This window comes from Tribolium madens, unplaced genomic scaffold, assembly GCF_015345945.1.
Source record: "Tribolium madens isolate multiple individuals breed KSU strain unplaced genomic scaffold, Tmad_KSU_1.1 Scaffold_91;HRSCAF=231;Tcas5.2_LG7, whole genome shotgun sequence".
Taxonomy (NCBI): Eukaryota; Metazoa; Arthropoda; class Insecta; order Coleoptera; family Tenebrionidae; genus Tribolium; species Tribolium madens.
In genome coordinates, this window is record NW_025401063.1 from 12,319,513 (window position 1) to 12,335,106 (window position 15,594).

The 15,594-nt window shown below is 32.2% G+C and overlaps 1 protein-coding gene across 4 annotated transcripts in view; it reads left to right on the forward strand.

The window, feature by feature from the left end:
* LOC123012005 (hemicentin-1-like) overlaps window positions 1–15,594 on the forward strand; it is a 182,806-nt gene that overhangs the window by 24,489 nt on the left and 142,723 nt on the right. For all 4 annotated transcript variants that reach the window (XR_006413180.1, XR_006413181.1, XR_006413182.1 and 1 more), the window contains exon 2: window positions 8,373–8,396. Coding sequence is in view for 1 of the 4 variants with exons in the window: in XM_044409749.1 (XP_044265684.1) it covers window positions 8,373–8,396 (24 nt within the window). In the remaining 3 variants the exon portion in view is untranslated. The remainder of the gene's footprint in view (window positions 1–8,372; window positions 8,397–15,594) is intronic.

The following is a 15,594-nucleotide window of genomic DNA, read 5'->3' on the forward strand; positions in this document are numbered from 1 at the left end:
TTTGTTAATCTGTATCAGATCGAAGAAAAAGTTGAGAAGGAACAATACCTGTGAAGAAGTTTTAGAGAAGTCGCGGTTCATCAGGAATTTCCAGAATGTTTCAATAATTTTTGATAATTGTTGATAATAATTAACGATTCTGTCTCATTATACTCGTGTACAACCTCTTCAGCGAGAAAAATACTGGAAACTAGCAAGTTATGTCACCCACATCACGATAAATGTCAAACGCAAAATTACAGTAGACCAGCTATTTTTTTTAAATTCTGGCCAAATTGGTATTATTTTCGTAACCTAGCAACCGATATAATTTTTCAATCACGCCTTGAGGTGCCCTTCTGGGATTGGTGAATTTAAGAGTCGAATAACTTTCTTATGCAAGCAAAAATTACTTCTTGGGCTGCACTTTTTGGCAACCTATTGGCGCCGGCATTTGACATTTTTCTCTGGGGCGCGAGTTCTGGCGCACCCTGTATATTCTAGGTGATAGTAGAGCTCAAAAGAAGTCGAAATAGCTCAACTTGCCTCATTCGAATATTTATAGTTTTTGAGGTACAGAAGGATTTGTTCGTCGAATAAATTTAAATTTGGGGCGCTGCCTTAAACTTCACCAACTCAGATTGTAAACAAATATAATTGATCTTTGAGATTAGGTCTTCAAAATATATTACATTGTTTTAAACAAATTATCCAACTTCATTACCTTATGAATTTCATCTTTTTTATTTAAAATCAAAAGTTGTACCCTGGGATCACTAATTATTTAGAGTACTTAAATTATAGGTACTTATTATAATTCTTTTATTTAATGTGATATAAAAAAATTTATTCTCAGCCAAAAATTTTCAAGATTTAAAACTAAAATTAAAGAACAGCTATCAATAATAAAGGATTTAAATTGTCAGTGGTAGCTGAGAAAGTATTGTTTACTTTTATTCTAAGATAAACGGTTAGAACGCTCACTCGTCTTTCTTTGGAGGTTTTTCATTCAATCTTTGTCCAAGTTTCAGAATATCTCTATTGTAGCAAAGCGCGGTTTAAAGCTTCGTCATTAAATAATGGATTTGAGACAGCCACCATAAATTTCAGTCGACAATATTAAAAAAAACAAGTGTCAAAATGTTCGATCAGTAATCAGAATAATAATGTCTCAATCTGAGGTAAAGTAAACAAGCGGTGCACGTTTTAATTATAAAATTCATTGTGTGCAGTTTCACGAAACGAACTTTGCCAACATACGTCGTCTTGGAGTTGTTTGTTATTCAGCAAGCCTTTCAAATACAAACAACAAAGTTTTGTAAAGTTAAACTTTTGTTTCATTACATAAAACTGCACTAAGCATATCGATTCAAGCGACTTTTAAAATGCAACTTGAGGAGTTTAATTTTACATCTAACGACTGGAAATATACGATTTATTAGTTCGGCGCCGGTTTCAAAGTTTTAAATGAATTTTTAAATAATTCGAGTTTAATTAGAACTTTTGCTTGATTAAACAACGACGCGTCACCTGAATCTTGCTTAATTAAAATTCTATATTGACAGTAAGTGGCTCTTATTGCATTTAGAGAAGTTCGAATCATCTCTGCAACTTGGCCTGTTTCGTCGTAATTTGCGCGCACGGGGACTCGAGCAATATCAAATATATTACCTCACAAATAAATTACCTAACAACTTGCCAAACTGTATTAACGAAATTGAGTATTGCCATAAATTCACTTCTGGCAGCTTGCGCGACCTCCGCAAGCCAATGTCGCCTGACCGAAGAATTATCATTTTTTCTGCTTCCATATTTCCACGGATTCGGAATGAAACGATAATGTTTTCTGGAAAATGTCTCAAAATGTACGTAAATGAGTAATTTATAAATTAAATACTAGATGATACATTACAAGAATTATTAACGAGCCATTTTAATTTAATTATTTTTATCGTACAGGTTGAGTTTTTGAGCTACCGTAAACCATTGTTTTCGGTGATAGGAATCAAATATTATTCACAAGTGAGATAAAGTACTCACAAGTGAGATAAAGAACTCACAAGTCAGTAAATTTGACTATTATATTATATTTACTATTATAGGTATTTTTATAGGTGAATATTTTACTTGATTGAAACTTCATTTTTTAGATAGTTGCACCTGTAAGATAAAACGTTGTATATCACACGTGATCGAAATGCCATTATGAAACTCGTGAGAAGTGTCCCACTCGTGCGCAAGAGCACTCGTCGGTCTAACTTCTCACGCGTGTATAATAATGCATTTCTATCACTTATAATATAATGTACTATTGTGAATATTATCTGCGTACAGGCTATATGATAATTGTCAAACTATAGTATATTATTACATATAATGAAGGCTATAATTTACGAGGATCGTTTATATACAAGCCAATGGCGAGTGTATAAATCATCTGAGTAAATTATAACCATTAGGTATGTGTAAGTCAAATATGACGTTTTATCTATTATCTTGTTTTAGTAAAACACTTTCTACTTACAAAATTTATATTTATCATAGCTAGATCAGTACATACAGTATTATGAGGAACAGCCATATTTTATACAGTATTTTATAGAGGAAGAGAATCGACGACGGCATTTTGACGACCTGCACCGTAGCTCGGAACATGACTATTTGCATCAGTCGCAAAAACTCATACTTTTGCAAAAAAAAACACCGCCTTTTGTATAAAGTATAAACACTTACGTCAATCTTTTGCTTCTTTTAAATCATCCGTGACATACAGTATGTTCCCGGATTGAGTTTACAACAGGAAAAAAATGTTTATCTTTGATTTTACGCCAAAACTGCAAAGGAAAAAAAGTTTTTGCTTTACTTGAAACCAGCAAATCTGTAATTAAAACTTCATTATTCTAACTCAGTAGAAAGAAAAGTTCATTTTTCTCTTGATTTTGGATTTAGTATAATTTTTCTCTGCTTCTTAAGTCCTATCACATTGGCGGTTTTATTATTTTGACAATGATGTCACTTTGACAAATGAGTTTACGCAAGTGAAATAATAAAAATGTTTGTGAAAAACATAATTTTAATAAACAGCAACTCAAAGAAACAGCTTTAAGGTAAAAGTCAAAGTCATTTTTAACAAGAACTATCATTATTTAATTAATAACTTAATTGTCAAAGTGACATATAGTTGTCAAATAATTAAAACCGACAATGTGATAAGACTTCAAAAGCAGAGAAAGTCCAAAATCAAGAGAAAAATGAACTTTTCTTTCTACTGAGTTAGAATAATGAAGTTTCAATTACAGATTTGTTGGTTTCAAGTAAAGCAAAAACTTTTTTTCCTTTGCAGTTTTGGCGTAAAATCAAAGATAAATTTTTTTTTCCTCTTGTAAACCCAATCCGAGGACATACTGTATACCTCCGTTTTACTATCGTTTCCGTTCGATTTTCTTGAAGAATTAGACGAAATGTCAACATTTTTAGACCTTTTAGAGTCATGAAACTCAAACATTTGATAGTTTTTTGATTAAATTTTTGTTTTCTATCCTTGCTAAATCTCCGTTGCCGTTTTTTACTTTTAGAGTCTCCAAAATATCACAATGTCCACACAATAATAACAAATCTGTGCTTTATCATAAGTCACTAGTGATTTATCTTATGTCACAAGTGCATTTTATGAGGAGCATACCTATAGTTACGTAAATAACAGTAAACGTATTATTTAATAGTTATTATATTAAGCCGAGTATTAAGCTGGGTATACACCATTGCAATGTAACATGTAATGTAATGCTCGCACCAAATACCGACACTTGATGGAACACTGCAAACGGTTCGCCGAACATTACGCGTATCGCGAACACCTGGCAAACAGCGTTACAGTACACGTTACACGTTACATTACAGTAGTGTGTACCTGGCTTTAAAACAATACTAATTTTTTTGTTCATTAGTTTGTTAAATTTGAGAAATATTTATGCTTGATGTAAGCAATAAACTCGTTTGGATTAATTTAAGTTATTAGTGAACCGACTAGAATCACGCAAGACTTATTGATATATGTTCAATAGGTATGAAAATAACAATACTCTTGATTGTAACTTGTGACTTGAAACGGAGAGTTGTGATGACGAAATAGTCAATTTTGTTAAAAATTTTAAAAACATACATTTGAACAGTTTTGCAATTGATGCTATTTACAAAATACCTTGAATGAAAGGAGTATTTAATAATTTGGTAATAAAATAAACTTTTTCAATGTATGTCTAACACTTCCTTTAAACAATTATTTTACATTTCTTCAATTTTGCTTTATGCATTTTTTATAAACGATGAAAATGTTGTTTAGTGGGATTTTACCTAAACTAGTACACATTTATTATTAAGTTGGTCGTAAGTTTTTGTAACAACTTGAATTTCAAAAAACCATAATCGTTAGTGACACAGGTTCCAACTCGTATATAAAATTTATGAATTCTTATTGGGTCAAGATGTTTAATCAAAGTGCTAGTTCAGTGTGTTCATAATTCAATTAGAACGGCTTGTAAGGATGGTGAACGCTTGCGTGAGAAATTCTTATTTGGTCTATGCTCAAAGTCTTCGTTATTTATTATGAATGTGCGGTAGAACCGAAATCCGTGAGACATGTAAAAGGAGAACCGCTCTAGACTTCATCCGGCGACAAGAAAACAAAACGACGATTCAGTGTCTTATTTCCTCGAATTCCGACTGTTTAGAATCCAGCAAAATAAGAAATGGATAAAGTTAAGCTAGCGCAGTCGTTCTGATTCGGATTTCGGGGTGTCGGAAGACTCCGGCTGCACCAGTAATGATAACTTTAGACTGAAATAACGTGTGAGTTATGTTGGCAAGCCGAGCGGCCCGACAGGAGAGGTAATATATGGAGACAGAGTGGAGATGTGATAACACCTGATCTAACTTGGCCCGTTGGGTCACGCTACCCTGCGTTTGTGAAACCGAGTTTGTGCTAACTAGTCGCTTAGAATAAAGAATGGATGTGAATAACGTTCCTACTTGCAAGTGGAAAAAAACTTTATAGCAAAAACGATTTCGACAATTTTTGCTAAAGACAAAAAATGTTAATGTTGGTTTATCATGTGTACAATCTACAATTTTACAACAAGAGAATGCAAAACAATCAGCTATATTAAACAATTAAATAAATTATTCAAAACAAAATTTTTTGTTACGTTTACAAAACATTTGACGTACGAATATACTAGAAGCACATTTGAGATGTCAACTTAAAATGTACGTAATTTGATTAGTCGAGTTGGACATATGCAAAAGCATTTTTTAATAAACCTGCGTCTCTAATTGCAAATTCCTCGAGTTATTGCAGCGCAAATGGAATGCTTCAACAGTTGGTAATCAAATCAAGCTTAAAAGTGGCCAATGGCTCGTAAAACTCGACTCTTGGACGTTTCCAAACGTAAAGTATTATTAAGAAAAAACACGCACTTTTTCATTTAATACGTACCTGTAAAAAGTTTGTTTTTTAAATTGGGAATCTGGTTGAAGTGAGATGTATCTCAATTTTAATTAAAAATTTGTTTCCTTTCCTCAGGACGACAAAATTTAATACAAAGTTGGATCTTGTGGAGCTTCATTTCGTAAATGAATTTTTTGAGTTTTAGTAGATAAATAGCGATTAGGCGTTGTAAATAAAGAGAAACACGGTGAAAGAGAAGTTTGCCTTGCGAACAAATCTTGCAACAAAAGCCGTGTTAATTAAAAGATGGGACATTTTTCGGGTGGAGACAAAGTAATTTAGTTTATATTGCTGGTCCGAAATCATTAAAGTGTAACGAGTTTATTTAGGAAACTTAAATTTTATGACCTTTGCCACAATGTGGACTGGTGAGTAATAAAACTTAAATGAATTCAAATGTTATGGACCCGTTTTACACCCGATAATATAAAACCCTGGTCGTTATTTATGATATTTTTTTAAGAAAAAATGTTTTTCGATTAAGTTATCGGCGATTTTATCTTGACGAGATTGACCCGAACCCCTAAATCAATCATGTACAAAAGCAGACCGAACATAGTTGAGAAAGTCGGGCGAGGTGGTTGAGATTCCTCCCCTTCTTGGAACGCCTGTAACATTATATACGTCGTCAAAGATATCTGATTACCTTCGATATACTCCCCTGCTGTTAATTTACTCACCCTCCCGGCCCTCCTTGCTATTCCGCTCGACGCTTTTTGCTGTGATATGCATTAAGCAAAATTAATTTCAGTTGACATGCTGCGATTGTATCGTACTTTGTTGTCATGTTATCGGAATATTAAATCCATTTGTTATGTTTCTTGTAAATTAATCAAACGTGTTTATTAAGCATACTCTGTGTAATTAGCTCCAAATAAATAGAACCCAATACGTAGGCCTGCAATTCAAAAGTTTTTTCAATGTAATTCGTGATTTATATATATAGTTGTTCAAGTGCGTATTAGTGAAAATATAATAAATAAATTCTGTTACGTACAGTTGCTTGTGACAGAGACATTTAGTAGAATGAAAACTGCAACTAAACGGTTTTTATGTACCCTGGCAACATCGCATTTGAGATGAAATAGGTCAGAAACATTTGATTTTTGCATAAAAGAAAAAACTGTGTTACAATTGAACCCTACTGACAAATTTTGAACCAAGAAGTTACTCTTTCATACAATAAAAACATCGTGAAAAGTGACAGCAGTGGTAATGGCTGTTAAATGATATACAGAGAATTTTTTAACGCTCAACATAGCCTTATGTTCATTTTAAAAAATACAGACCAATCCATTACTGCTATTAAAGAATAGTAACGTGTCTACAATTTAATAGCAACGAAAAAAAATGAAGATGGTGACAAAACAAACATAAAAATTACAGGCAGATAGAAGATTAAATACTTCACAGTAAGAAATAAAAATATAGCAAAAATTTTGTTGAAAACCATAATATGACATAATGAACAGAACAGAACATATTTTTTACTTCGCTCCACGTTTTTAACTTTTTTTTGAAAACGCTGCGTAAAGGGCAAAGTTGTAGATTGTAAATTAAATTTGCTTTGAAAAAGTCTGCGACACCATACTTCTATCTTCTACGATTTTAGCCATACAACAGTCAAAGTTGCTTAATTGACAAAAATATTTCACTTGTACCGGTGGTGGTGGTCTAAGAAGCTATTTAAACCTAAACCATTAAAGATAGAGATATGGTGTCTCGGACGTTTTTAAAGCACATTTAATTTTCTACAACTTTGTTCTGTAACTTTGTTCTATCTTTAATCGTAAGTGTGTAAGTGTTTTCAAAAAAGTTTAAAACATGAGGTTAGCAAAAATTTCTGTTTTAATATTTGTTTTAAATTATTGTTTTTACAAAATTCTTGCTCATCATTTTTCGCTGTGAAGTATTTGATGTCCTATCTGCCTGTATTTTTTTTTGTTTGTTTTACCATTATTTTTATTTAAATAAAGCAATTGTTTATTGTGTGGCTTTTAAGTTGTAGACGCGCTACTAAGTCTAGACATGTTCAGAGTTAAAAATTGTCTCTGTATATGTACTTATAAAGTACATTGTCATTCATGACGTATTTTATAGAGAAGAGCGTATGTAAACGGCAACATATGAGGTGAGCATAAATGCACCAAAGAAACAATATAAGATAGTAGTATTAAAAAAAATAAATATGTAATATAGTAACTATAATTATTTACATTGATGTCTTGCCTGTCTATACCTGCAACTAAAATTTGCTTTGCTTTGATCACTAAACACAAATATTTTAAAACTGCATTTTGTGCACTATTTTAGTTTTTTATTACCTTTTGTGAAATAACATAACCTGATAAAAAAAAATTAGAATTACTACCAAAAATTGCATAAAAATCAGTTACAAAACTAACACTATTTTAAAAACTAGTTTTCCGTAGTATCGGTTATTTAACGTGTACTTAGTTAGCTATGGTTTTTAGGGCATATTTGGATTGGAGGTCAGTGGGTTGCAAATATTTGCTAGCAGGACGTAATGAAACGGGAATTGGACTTGATTGATTTGTTCAGGATACTTTTGGAGTAATTACAGTAAAAATTGTTTATTGGGAACATACATTTTGTGGCTTATTTTGTAATTACGTATTTATGCTAATTAAGTCCCAGGACAATAATTTAACAAACAATATTTGAATTCGATTTTATTATTATTAAATATATTTTTGCTTATATTGGATAAATAATAGTTAATAATTCAATAGCCTTGATTAGTTTTTCATAATAAATGACTCAGGAAAGCTAACCATATATTTGATCAATGCGGATTAAACTTTTGCATGTTTTACTAGTTTTGCTTTAATTTTTATCATCAGTAATAATTATAATTTGGTTTCAGATACCCGCAGCACATCATCAGCCGGTGAGTAATTTGAAGAAATGGACCCGGCGCATCCACCTTTTTTGACATAATTATATTTAAACATCTTATAATTGTGTTTTATTTTTGGTAACTTAGATCTACAAAATTAAACAAAATTTTACAATTTAATTGTACATACTAGATGGTTATTATAAACAAAAATTAATTTTTGCATTTGGTGCTTATTATTAAGTTAACATTTTATTTAAAACTGGTTGTCACAAAATAATTCATTATATTTATTTACATTGTGTATTGATGGCTTTTGTTAATTGATTTATTTAACGTAGTGACTCCAAATATTCCAAAATTAATCTATTCCAATTTATTGGAAAGGTTGCAGTTGCAATAATAGACTAAATCGTTAGTAAATTTAAAATTGACATTGTGAAATATGAAATTAATTGTTCTAGAAAATTTCTTTTCTCTATTTTATTGTCTTGATTATAATATAAGAATAGAATGACGTTTGCTGTTTAAAAGTGTAAGATTAATGTTTTCGGTTTTCATCGTGGCCGACTTCTTAACAAACGGTATAATTCGAGCGGCCTTCGCATATAAATAATGTACTTCCACAATTAGTCTGCCAGTTGATTACGCACTATCTGACGCTCGTGTAAACATCCACTGCAAATAGCGAGTAATGCGATTCTGCACGCGATATCATTCAGAAGGAAGGATATACGGCCATAAATCCGGCATGCTTGGTATCTTCCGCCGTTCGGTCACATTGAGCCAATGTTTAAGGTAGATTTGTGGCGAATACAACATGGTAATTATCACAAGCTGACGTTTCACAATATAAATTTTAGCCGACGTGCTTATTTTGTGTATCGTTCTGATAAATTGCTGAGCTTAGGTTTTGCCTCTATGTTTTGTAGTAAATAATCCCGTTGGTCAGGTATAATAAAGTTCTGTGAAATAACGTCATTCATTATCCATCATTGAGCCCTATTTATACACCACCAACTTTATTCATACACGGAGTTTTGCCGATTTTAATGAATTGTGTAATAAATGTCATAAGTAGTATTTAACGTTACACGCATGATAAAAGGCTTTTTTTTGGCGATAGGAGGGTGATGACTAGCGGGCCGTTCCCTTCTTAAGCCAGTAAAACCCATTACCTTGCGTGTATCGTGGAATGTTTTATTTGTTCCTCACTTGTAAATAACTATTATGAACATTTAAAATTATAGAATGTCTGACATTTGAAAAAAAAATTGACATTTAAAAAAATCGTATGAGCTTTATAATTATGTATACGAGTGATAATGAGCCTGACGGAATTGAAAATACAACCCACAATACATTTGCAAAGTTAACGTGGATATTTTACATATCGCATTGTTTCAAAAACCGAATTATGAATCCACGATAGCTTTGCTTCGATAATTTTATTTGTCACAACCATGTCACAACTGACATTAGCAAAATTTGAACCTTTGTAAAGACAATGTTTCTTATATAGAAAAGCTTCAAAAAGGCTTGAAAGTGTTTTCTAATGGTAGATAGACAATAAACTGTGTTTCCTGTCTTGTCAATTTCTTTGTATCCGTCACGCGATAACTATGTTTTATTAATTTTAAAATTCATAATCAAAATCTATGAAATCTATGCAAATGTATTGCTGGCTGCAGTTCATATTTGGTCAGGCTCATTATCACTCCTGAAATACCCTGTATAATATCAAGTAAAGATGTCACAATGACATGAAAATTGACGTTTACAAGTGACAAACAAATAAGATGGCTTAGCACATGGTAACAATGATTTTTGTGTGATAAATTAAAAACGATGACATTAATTTTTATTGCTTATCTATCTAAAAATGTTTTTACAGATATATAGCTTCTCGAAAACTTTTTCTAAAAAGATTTATTAGTTGATGTAAACAAATTATCTTCAAATTTTCTTTAATAATGTCTTCAAAAAGTTGTAGAAAAGTTGTAGAAGATTGTATACAAAATATGTTCTTATTTTATTCAATATTACATATTACAGAAAGTCAGAAACTTGTGTATGATGAAGGTTCATTGTTTATTAAAACTTATTTCAAGCTACAGTAACATTTTTAAAACGTTATTATATTTTAATATTTACGTAAAGCATTTTAGATTAAATGAGAAGAATGAAAACTTTAATCGGAACCTTTGACAAAAGCGAAATTCGAATTGCTTCCAATCGAAGCAAAACCCTTTATTGTTTTTGCTATCATGTAGCAATTACATCGAAAATGGGTCAAACTGGCCTTCACGCTCGCTAATGACGCAAAGCCGAAGCAGGCAACTTGAGGAATGTAGTAACAAGTCAGGCATACCAACCTTCAAACGTGAACAATTTGACTAATAGTTTTATAAGTGTTTGTTCCCACCGGAATTCCGTCGAATTTCACTGACCGAGGAAACGCACAATGCGTGAATTGCTTGTATTATGAGGAAATATTGGCCTTTTGTTCAGTCCACCCCGCTCACAATATCGAAGTGGAAAGTTTGCTTTCAACACCCCTGTTCTATTAAAAAGTCAATTCGTCGCACTTGGGTGTAAAAATATAAACATGGGCTGACCATATTTTGTCAATAGCTTTGTGATGGAATAAATCTCGGAGAAATAATAAAATTTGCGTTTAATTTATTGAATAGGTGGATAAAAGAACGACTTTGCACTCGACTTGAAGCAAAGTTAAACATGAATTGAAAGACTGGGACCTTTATTTAGAAAGATCAATCGTTTTTGTGTATTAAAGAGCCCGATTTCAATTACACGACACAAAGAGATTACTATGGATTTTAATTCCGAGGAAATTGACCGAAACAAAGGAAAACTCAAAATTGTTACGAAAACATTTTACTTGGACTGTAGCGTAAACTAATTTGAGAAATTCAGGTTCAAGAGTTATGATTTAGAGAGTGTTGGTTTGATTTTTTTAATTTTCAGGTTGGTGGCCTCTACTTTAGGCAAGTGTCAGTGCAAAACGCCCAGCTGCCGTTTCATCACGTAACTCATTAAAAACTAATTTTCCAAAGTGAAGAAAGACGTGACGGTTAATTATGAAGTATGTTCACTTGAACATTAAAAATTTAAATTAAATTGACAAAAGTTTGGCTCCAATATATATAGCTTCCGTCAATTTCTCTAACTTCCATTTATATTTTTAATTATCAGTTGGGCAGATATAAAAGCGAGAGATTTCAATCTTTGATTTTCAATCTCGGAAAGCCCGACAAATATTCACTACACAGCGCAAGACTTTTGTTAAAAATCGACAATGGCGTAATTATTAATAGGAAACGCCCTCTGCAACCCATCCCCAACTCACAAAGACCCAACTTTCACAAAGCGACGACGGAACACTAAACTTAATTTATTTGCCAATTGATAAAGCCAGTCTAGTGTTAATTTTGCCATAATGTTGCTTTCAACTAATTACCACTAAAAATGGATTTCTAGACCTGACCAAACTACACCAAGCCGAGTATCTAATTTCCGAGTCGATAAGTTGCCTCCAACATTTCCAAAACATGAAAATCAATAATGATATAATATTACAAAGCGTGAGCACTCTAATTCAAATTTAGAGCAGTGCTACTACACACAAGAAAAACTAGTCGATATTTTCACCCCTCTATTTAATTTACTTGTCAAGTGTAGTTTTTAAAATACACAAAACATTGCTAATTATCTGCTTGATAAACTGATAATTGGAGAAGCAGTTTTTAGTTACAATTATCAATAGCGCCAAGCTAAATCATTCCTATTATTCACAATAGACCTGTTTCTATTTTATTCAAAAACTGCATTTCCCATTATTCTTAAAAAGATATTTTTGCGTTTACATTTATTGTAGTAAGCTAATCAATAAAATAATTATTGAAAAAAACTCAGTTTGCAAACTTAAAGTTAACCCTTGGATCTGCCGTGCCGAGGGTAAATTTCTCCCCAAAATCAAGTTAAAAAGTAAATCCAAGAAGTTGCTTAAAACCGATTTGACCTTTCTGCGGTACACCGACGCATTTATCGTATTGTTTGCGGCTTTGTTAAAATTACATTTATTGCAAAAGTTGAATTTATCACTCTACAATAACTCTTTTTACAAACCTAGGCACGTGCCCATCGCATTAAGGATTGTATTACATGTCAGTTCCAAGTTTTGATTGCTATTCAAGCGACATCGTAACTTTTTTGACTCCATACGACTATAAATCAAACGAACTTATCAGGTGGGTGTAATAATGAACCCAAGTAATTCAATATTGAGAGTGGAGGAATTAAGCAAATAGTTGGTTGAGCGCTCACCCTATCTTGTAGTAAATGTGGCTTTTACCGGAAAAGGGATAAGAAAAGGAAGTGTTCTCCACGAGTTGCAAGGATTAAGAACGGATTGTTGGTTTGTGACTTATTCTAAGTGGTTGTAAAATTAACTTAACGACTGCAATAAAAGAAAACGTCTGTCTTCCTATGTGCAATTTGTATTAATTTTATTATAGAGGAAACCCTGAATAAACGCGAGCTACAGCTAAATTGGAACGTCTTAATTAATTTAATCGTTCACCTAAACAAGATTCATATAAATTTTATGGTTGTCGTCGTTACGAAATCTTAATTAGATTATTTTTATTTAAACTTTGCGAACTATCGGGTGACGAATTCACAGTAGAACGAATTGCATAAGTCGAGATATTGAACAATTATTGAAGTTCAAGTATAATTGTTCCACAACAAGCAGATATTAGATGTCAACTTGAGTTTTCAGCAAAGAATATTTCTGAAAGCTTTCAGCAGTTGTAATGCGCACGTTATTCCTTTAATCAAGCTTGCCTTTTGTGGAGATCTTTTTATATATTACGTGCATCTGGCTGAAATATTGTTTTCCAAGCTGAGAAAAGCTCTACTTTTTTGACACTTGTAAAATCGATTGAGAAAAAATGGAATTGTTCGGTTTGTATCCATCTGTAGAAATTTGCATCGACTTAATAAAAGCTAATAAGAAAAATTAGAAGAACCTTTATCTGAAAACGGTGCCATTGAGAGATGTTATCCGGTTGATGAGCAGAGAAAGAAAGACCTTTAAAGACTCCGCCAGGATATAAGTAACAGTGAGCAGGAACGTGGAAGTTGTGCTCATTATCCGGGTCATTCTGGAAGCTGGCAGTCGTTAACTGCCCCTCGTTAGAAGATCGCCGATAAGAAAATATAGTCGAGAGGACTTTTTATTAACTTCTTTCCATGCAAAGCGCGCTCTTAAATGGCCTTTGCTTCGCTAGGCGAGCGATTTTTCTAGCCAGATACACCAGTAGTCAAGGAAAAATCTACTCAATTTATTTTGCACTTAACAGATAACAACTCTTTGTAATTGTAATCAGAAGCTTTATTTACTTTCTTTTTCTTTTACAAATATTAGGAATGCTTAATAGTACGACTATATGTATAATAATTAGCTAAGAAACTTTGATATCATTGGTAGGTAGCACTTTTTCATGCGATACAGTTCTCGGAAGCAAATTGTTTGTAAAAATTGATCGATAATACTAAACTCGCTGACTCACTTGTCAGAATTTGAATTATTGAAGGCAAAAACAGCAGCATTGGGAAATGAGTGCATCAAGAGATTAATTGGTAAGGAAGTAGAACATATTTTGAAAGTTTTGTGTCTAAACTGTAAATAAAAAAAAACTTTAGTAAAGTGTGCTTTTCGTTTTGATTTTTTATTACTTCCGGATGTTGGAAGTTTTCCCAACTTTTTCATCTGTGTCTATTAAAAAATTGAGGTAAATTTAATATTTCACCACGTAGATGGAGATTAAGGCAGCAGCAATAAACTTGTATCAGCAGTTATATTACAGGTATAAAGTTGCTTTTAATATTACATAAAAATGATGTTTGGCCATCCAACGTTTAAATTAAACGTCGAATAAAATTGCAGTTGAAGTTTCGTTGTTGCGTGTCAGATTTTGTTCAAGAGCGTAAAGTATAAATTCAATAAACATTTATCTGTCAGGATAACAGTTTCATTGAAAGCCTCCGAATTTACAAAGTATATCTCGTAAATTCATAAATTCCATTCGGGTATTGTTTAACAGCAGACAAAAAAAAGATTTCATTTTGTATCTCATTGTCCCTCTACTCTACTAAAAATATAATGGACAAGTCCGCAACGCATCCACTTTATCATTAGCACTATTGTGCTGCGATGAGCCTGAAAATAAAAATTCGTTTGTAAATTGTCATTCCTCACAAACGCTTGACAGCTCTTCCATCCACGCAATTTGGTTTATTTATTTTTATTATTATATTTTTATCACAGAGCGGCCTTTTATTCGATTCGCGCTTACACTCAAAACAAACCCGACCCTTTTGTATTTTGTTATCTTATTTGGACTATGTATTTTCGTTTGCTTCATATTTACTTAATCTGTTTTCGAGATCGGTGCGGCAGGGCTTTTGCAAATTACTAGCGGATACCTTTGATGTCACAGATTTAAATTTCATAGGCTTTCTTTACCTTACTACAAATATCATAATCTGCAAGGCGACAACCCAGCAAGCGATAAGCGACAAAAAATTCGCCTCACAAAACTAATTCCATTAAACTGAATAACGTTTTTCGTTGTGCATACAGTGTGTCAGAGCTCGCGCCCTAAAGAAAAATTTTAAGTAAGATAAGGTATATAAGGAATATGGAAAAAATGTTTAAAAACTCTATCTGTCAAAAAATTCTGAATTTTTTTTTGACATTTGACATTTTTTATGTCTATTTAATGATACCGAAGATCTTGTATATGTTTTTTTATAATTATTTAGTAAAGGAACAAAAATTTTGCCAATAAAAGCCACATATAACATTAAACAGAGTTACAATTCAGGATACAGCTTCCATTGTTCCTCTTTTAATAGCCTGTAGCAAAAAAACTTGGAAAATTATTTTTCCAACAGAAATAAATAGAGTAAATGTGCAAACTTTAAACCCTCATAACTTCGAAACTTTTATAGATAAAATTTTTTTAACATTTTTTCCATGTTCCTGGTATCTTCCCTTATGTGGCATTTTTCTCTGGGGCGCGAGTTCTGGCGCACCCTGTATAATAAAAACAGTCTACAAGTCTACCCAAAACATAACAGTGATTCTCAATAGGTTCAAAAAATGCAACAAGGAAAATTTTATTTACAAAAAATATAACAAACTTTTAAAATTTACAAT